Source organism: Babylonia areolata, chromosome 11, assembly GCF_041734735.1.
Source record: "Babylonia areolata isolate BAREFJ2019XMU chromosome 11, ASM4173473v1, whole genome shotgun sequence".
NCBI lineage: Eukaryota > Metazoa > Mollusca > Gastropoda > Neogastropoda > Buccinidae > Babylonia > Babylonia areolata.
The window spans coordinates 20,259,756-20,266,618 of record NC_134886.1 but is presented as its reverse complement, the minus strand read 5'-3'; the positions used below and the strand labels follow the sequence as shown (position 1 = coordinate 20,266,618).

Genomic DNA, 6,863 nt, shown 5'->3' with positions numbered 1-6,863 from the left:
GAAGAAGAAGAAGAAGAAGAAGAAGAAGAAGAAGAAGAAGAAGAAGAAGAAGAAGACACACTGTGGAATGCTGTGGCAGGCAATACGGCCTTCGTAGCTCTGGCGGCAGCGGAAGCAGGAATCGACACGGCAAAGTACAGGACCTGGGCTGTGGAGCAGATCAACTACCTTCTGGGCGACAACCACCAGGATGGGGGCTGCTTCAGCTTCGCCATTGACGTGGGCGACAAGTACCCCACCCAGCCTCACCACCGTGGCGCGTGAGTGTGTATACATGTCGGTCTGTCTGTCTTCTTCTTCTTCTTCTTCTGCGTTCACTCGTATGCACACGAGTGGGCTTTTACGTGTACGACCGTTTTTACCCCGCCATGTAGGCAGCCATACTCCGTTTTCGGGGCAGTGCATGCTGGGTATGTTCTTGTTTCCATAACCCACCGAACGCTGACATGGATTACAGGATCTTTAACGTGCGTATTTGATCTTCTGCTTGCATATACACACGAAGGGGGTTCAGGCACTAGCAGGTCTGCACATATGTTGACCTGGGAGATCGGAAAAATCTCCACCCTTCACCCACCAGGCGCCGTCACCGTGATTCGAACCCGGGACCCTCAGATTGAACGTCCAACGCTTTAACCACTCGGCTATTGTGCCCGTCGTCGGTCTGTCTGTCTGTTTGTTTCTTGCCCTTTAGAAATTAAATCAAAATAAACAACACAAGTAATGACAGCAACATTAACAGCAGCAACAACAGCAGCAGCAACAACAATTAATTATGTTTCAGTCTGTTAAGTTTTAAAGACGATTGTCTTGGTTTCACCCCCTCTCCTTTAAAAAAAAAAAAGAAAAAAAAGAGAAAAGAATACACCACCACCATCACCACCACCACTAACAACTACTACTGCTACTACTACCACTTTTTTTCCTTTCATTTTTTGTATTTCTTTTTATCACAACAGATTTCTCTGTGTGAAATTCGGGCTGCTCTCCCCAGGGAGAGCGCGTCGCTACACTTCAAAGCCACCCTTTTTGTCCCTGGCAAAATTCTGTAATAAATAAAAAAAAAAAAAAAAAAAATCCAGTTTTTTTTGTTTTTGTTTTTTTCCCCTATCGAAGTGGATTTTTCTACAGAATTGTGCCAGGGACAACCCGTTTGTTGCCGTGGGTTCTTTTACGTGCGCTAAGTGCATGCTGCACAAGGGACCTCGGTTTATCGTCTCATCCGAATGACTAGCGTCCAGACCACCACTCAAGGTCTAGTAGAGGGGGAGAAAATATCGGCGGCCGAGCCGTGATTCGAACCAGCGCGCTCAGATTCTCTCGCTTCCTAGGTGGACGCGTTACCTCTAGGCCATCACTCCATTTCTACTCTACTGCTGCTACTACCGCTACTGCTACTGACAGCCGATAAGCCCAGCTAATTAGCTAGCCATCTGATTAGCCAAAATAATTAGCTAGACGACTGATTAGCCAAGATAATTAGCTAGACAACTGGTTAGCCCAGATAATTAGCTAGACGACTGGTTAGTCCAGATAATTAGCTAGACGACTGAGCGCACTGGTTCGAATCACACCGGCGGTCTCAGTATTTTCTCCCCCTCCACTAGACCTTGAGTGGTGGTCTGGACGCTAGTCATTCAGATGAGACGATGAACCGAGGTCTCGTGTGCAGCATACGTTTAGCGCACGCAAAACAACCCACGGCAACAAAAGGGCTTCTGTAGAAGAATCCACTTGGATAGGAAAGCAAATAGAATTGCAGGAAAAAAAAAAGGGTGGGGGTGGGGGGTGGGGGGGTGGGGGTGGGGGGGGCTGTAGTGTAGTGACGCGCACTCCCTGGGGCGAGCAGCCCGAATTTTACACAGAAAAATCTATTGTGACAAAAATAAGAGAGTAATACGAATAGACACACACACACACACACACCCTCTTCTCCCCACATCTTGCCTATACCGGCTCCAGCCGCGTACCTTCTATTGCACAAAAGTATATGAATTTTATATCTGTAAACCTTTGTCTGAATAAAACGGAAAAAAAAGAAATTAAAAAAAATGTTGGGAAACAAATAATGATTGTTGCAAGAACACTTTTTTCTCTCTCCATAACCTGACATGGACACACACACACACACACACACACACACACACACACACACACACACACACACACACACACACACACACACACACACACACACACACACACACATCCTACCATGTCCTTCACAGATCTTGCCCAGACCAGCCCCAGCCGTGCGGGGAAGCCCAGCTGCACGCGGCAGGCCCCAGCCCCCAGCTGCTGAAGGGGGCCCTGGTGGGGGGCCCTGACCAGGGGGGTCACTACACGGACAGCCGCGAGGACTACGTCGTCAATGAAGTGGCTGTGGACTACAATTCGGGCTACACTTCGGCCCTGGCTGGTGGGTGGTGGGTGTGGTGTGTTGTGTGGTGTGGTGTGATGTGTATGTGTATGTGTGTATGTGGTGTCGTGTGTTGTGTGGTGTTGTGTGGTATGGTGTGTCGGGGTGTGGTGTGGTGTGGTTTGGTGTGAAGTGGTATGTGTTGTGGTGTGTGATGTGGTGTGGTGTGGTGTGGTGTGTTAGGGTGTGATGTGGTGTGGTGTGTGGTGGTGTGGTGTGGTGTGGTTTGGTGTGATGTGGTGTGTGGGGTTGTCGTGTGGTGTGTGGTGGTGTGGTGTGGTTGTGGTGTGGTATGTGTCTGGTGTGGTGTGGTGTGTGGTGTGGTGTGGTGTAGTGTGTGGTGTCTGGGGAAGTGGTGTGGTGTGGTGTATGGGGGTGTAGTGTGGTGTGGTGTGGTGTGGTGTAGTGTGTTGTGTGGTGTGTGTGGGTGTGGTGTGGTATAGTGTGTGGTGTGTTGCGGTGTGGTGTGTGGTGTGGTGTGTAGTGTGTGGTGTGGTGTGTGTGTGTGTGTGTGCGGTGTAGTGGTGTGTTGTGGTGTGTGTGTGTGTGTGTGTGTGTGTGTGTGTGTGTGTGTGTGTGTGTGTGTGTGTGTGTGTGTGCTGTGGTGTGGTGTGTGTGTAGTGTGGTGTGGTGTGTGGTGTGGTGTGTGGGGGTGTGGTGTGGTGTGATGTGTATGTGTATGTGGTGTGGTGTGGTGTGTTGTGTGGTGTGGTGTGGTGTGTGGGGGTGTGGTGTGGTGTGGTGTGATGTGTATGTGTTGTGGTGTGGTGTGTTGTGTGGTGTGGTGTGGTGTGGTGTGGTGTGGTGTGGTGTGTTTGGGTGTCTTGTGTGGTGTGGTGCGTCGGGGTGTGGTGTGGTGTGGTGTGGTGTGGTGTGGTGTGGTGTAGTGTGTTGCGGTGTGGTGTGTGGTTTGGTGTGAAGTGGTATGTGGTGTGGTGTGTGATGTGGTGTGGTGTGTGGTGTGGTGTGGTTTTGTGTGTGGGGGTTTGGTGGTGTGTTGTTGTGTGGTATGGTGTGTGGTGTGTGTGGGTGTGGTGTGGTGTGGTGTGTTAGGGTGTGGTGTGGTGTGGTGTGGTGGGTGTGGTGTGGTGTGGTGTGGTGTGTTGTGTTGTGGTGTGTAGTGTAGTGTGGTGTGGTGTCGTGTGTGGTGTGGTGTGGTGTGTGTGTTGTGGTGTGGTGTGGTGTGTTGGGGTGTGGTGTGTGGTGTAGTGTGGTGTGGTGTGTGGTGTGGTGTGGTGTGTGTGGGTGTGGTGCGGTGTGATGTGTATGTGGTGTGGTGTGGTGTGGTGTGTGTGTGTGTGGTCTGGTGTGGTGTGTGGTGTAGTGTGGTGTGGGGGTGTGGTGTGGTGTGTTGGGGTGTGATGTGGTGTGGTGTGTGGGTGTGTGGTGTGTCTGGTGTGGTGTGTGGTGTTGTGTGGTGTGGTGTGTGGTGTGGTTGTGGTGTGGTGTGTGTGTGTGTGTGGTGTGGTGTGGTGTGTGGTGTAGTGTGTGGTGTGGTGTGTGTGTGTGGGTGTGGTGTGGTGTAGTGTTGTGTGGTGTGTGGTGTGGTGTGTCGGGGTGTGGTGTGTGGTGTAGTGTGGTGTGTGTGTGGGTGTGGTGTGGTGTAGTGTGTGGTATGTGGGGGTGTGGTGTGGTGTGGTGTAGTGTGTGGTGTGGTGTGTGGTGTGGTGTGGTTTGGTGTGTGGGGGTGTGGTGTGGTGTGTTGTTTGGTGTGTGTGTTGTGTGGTGGTGTGTTGTGGTGTGGTGTGTGGTGTGTGGTGTGGTGTGTGGGGTGTGGTGTGGTGTGTGGTGTGGTGTGGTTTTGTGTGTGGGGGTTTGGTGGTGTGTTGTTGTGTGGTATGGTGTGTGGTGTGGTGTGTGTGTGGTGTGTTGTGTGTGGTGTGTGTGTGGTGTGTGGTGTGTGGTGTGGTGTGTGGTGTGTGGTGTGGTGTGTGGTGTGGTGTGTGGTGTGGTGTGGTTTTGTGTGTGCGGGTTTGGTGGTGTGTTGTTGTGTGGTATGGGGGTGTGGTGTGGTGTGGTGTGGTGTAGTGTGTGGTGTGGTGTGTGTGTGGTGTGGTGTGTGGTGGTGTGTGGTGTGGTGTGGTTTAGTGTGTGGGGGTGTGTAGTGTGGTGTGGTGTGTGTATGGTGTGGTGGTGTGGTGTGGTGTGGTGTGTGGTGTGTGGTGTGGTGTGTGGGGTGTGGGGTGGTGTGTGGTGTGGTGTGGTTTTGTGTGTGGGGGTTTGGTGGTGTGTTGTTGTGTTGTGTAGTGTGTGGTGTGTGGGGGTGTGGTGTGGTGTGGTGTGTGTCGTGTGGTGTGGTGTATGGGGGGGTGGTGTGGTGTATTTTGTGGTGTGGTGTGTGTGGGCGTGGTGTGGTGTGTGGTGTGGTGTGTGGTGTGGTGTAGTGTGTGGGGGTGTGGTGTGGTGGTGTGTTGTGGTGTGGTGTGTGTCGTGTGGTGTGGTGTGTGGGGGTGTGGTGTGGTGTGTGGTGTGGTGTGGTTTTGTGTGTGGGGGTTTGGTGGTGTGTTGTTGTGTGGTATGGTGTGTGGTGTGGTGTGTGGTGTGGTGAGTGGTGTAGTGTGGTGTGGTGAGTAGTGTGGTGTGGTGTGTGTGTCGTGTGGTGGTGTGTTGTGGTGTGGTGTGGTGTGTGTGTGGTGTGGTTTGGTGTGTGTAGTGTGGTGTGTGTGTGGTGTGGTGTAGTGTGTTGTGGTGTGGTGTGGTGTGTGTGTGGGGGGGTGTAGTTTGTGTGGTGTGGTGTTGTGTATTGTAGTGTTGTGTAGTGTAGTGTAGTGTAGTGTAGTGGAGTGGAGTGGAGTTTGTGTGCGTGCGTGTGTGCGTGTGGTGTGTGTGTGTGTGTGTGTGTGTGTGTGTGTGTGTGTGTGTGTGTGTGTGTGTGTGTTGTAGTGGAGTGGAGTGGAGTGAGTGTGTGTGTGTGTGTGTGTGTGTGTGTAACTGGTGTGAGTGCCGCGGTATGAGAGCCTCTCTCTCCGCCTCTCCCCCCCCCCTCTCTCTCTCTCTCTCTCTGTCCTCGTTATTCTAACCATGTCAATAACGATAACTGTTGGGGTGTACTGACATCGTAATCCTCAGGTATCCTGCACTTACAAGCCACCGACAACCTTCCTCCCACCCACAACAAATGTCCCTGTAATCAGTGAGAGGGACGCAACTCCTGCCTTGCCTGCGTCTCTGAACATTTCCATTAGTTATTTCCCTTGGCACGAGGGGGGAAAACAACAACAACAACGAGGTGTGGTTTCGTGAGAGAGACGGAGAGAGAGGTTGTGGTGGGGAAGGACTTTATTGTCATTCCTACTGTGTACAATAAATGCATGATCTTTTTGTTTTCCTTGGAGTAGTGTGTGTGTGTGTGTGTGTGTGTGTGTGTGTGTGTGTGTGTGTGTGTGTGTGTGTGTGTGTGTGTTTGTTTCGTCGTGTCGCTCCCTGTATCTCTGTCTGTCTGTCTCTCTCTCTTTCTTCATTTCTGTCTCTCTGTGTCTCTCTCTGTTTCTCTATGTCTCGGTGTGTGTGTGTGTGTGTGTGTGTGTGTGTGTGTGTGTGTGTGTGTGTGTGTGTGTGTGTGTGTGTGTGTGTCTGTCTGTCTGTCTGTCTGTTTGTATGCTTGTCTGTGCGTCTGATTCTCTCTCTGTCTCTGTGTGTCTTGAGAGAGAGAGAGAGGCAGAGAGAGAGAAAAGGGTGGAGCGGGGGGGAGGGGGGGGGGAAGAGAGAACGAACTGTTTTATTCAAATAACTGCCAAAGCCCCTAACTGAAGAGGTGTGACATAAGTACAAATGTTGGAATTATAGCTGATACCACAGTTATATCATAAACGTTATACATCGCCGAAAGAAAAGATTATGGTGTCATAACATTCAGTCTTTTCAAAGATTTGTAGATATAAACAGCGAGTCCATAGAGAGTAGACCCATTTCTGGACGACAACAACAGATTTGATCTAAAACTGCCAGGCTTATTATAATACTTAGGTTCAATTAATGTCGATCCAAGGTAACAAAGGGAAGGACACGTTAGCAAAAACAAAAACAAAACAAAACAAACAAAAAAAAAAAAAAAAAAAAAAAAAGGATCTCGTCTTCTCTGTGTTACATAAACGACATCTTAGTTCACTCTCACCTTTGAACCTATATCTCAGTCGATGACACGCAATGTCAGAAATGCCCCAAATCTGAATCTAATCAATGCACATTTAATATACCGACTCTCTCTAATTGCAAGGTATGGCTCAGTCATATACATGGTCTTAAAAAGTCTATGATAAGCAAATATTTATTATGTCATGCCGGTCATGGCACCTACAATCAGTAACTCTTAAGACATTCACAATTCAGGGTACACAGACACCCAGTCACACACAGCATCAAATTATCAGATAGACAGGTGGTTCAAAGAAATCTGACCGCGACATGAACACTTGTCGGCCTGCTATTTCCCCCTCTGCCGATG

The 6,863-nt window shown here is 50.2% G+C and overlaps 1 protein-coding gene across 1 annotated transcript in view; it reads left to right on the top strand.

Moving 5' to 3' along the window:
* LOC143287320 (endoglucanase E-4-like) overlaps positions 1-5,679 on the top strand; it is a 15,780-nt gene extending 10,101 nt beyond the window's left edge. Inside the window, exons 8-10 of the mRNA XM_076595277.1 lie at positions 80-260; positions 2,229-2,419; positions 5,489-5,679. Coding sequence (XP_076451392.1) covers positions 80-260; positions 2,229-2,419; positions 5,489-5,556 — 440 coding nt within the window. The 3' untranslated portion in view covers positions 5,557-5,679. The remainder of the gene's footprint in view (positions 1-79; positions 261-2,228; positions 2,420-5,488) is intronic.
* Positions 5,680-6,863: the final 1,184 nt, after the last annotated feature.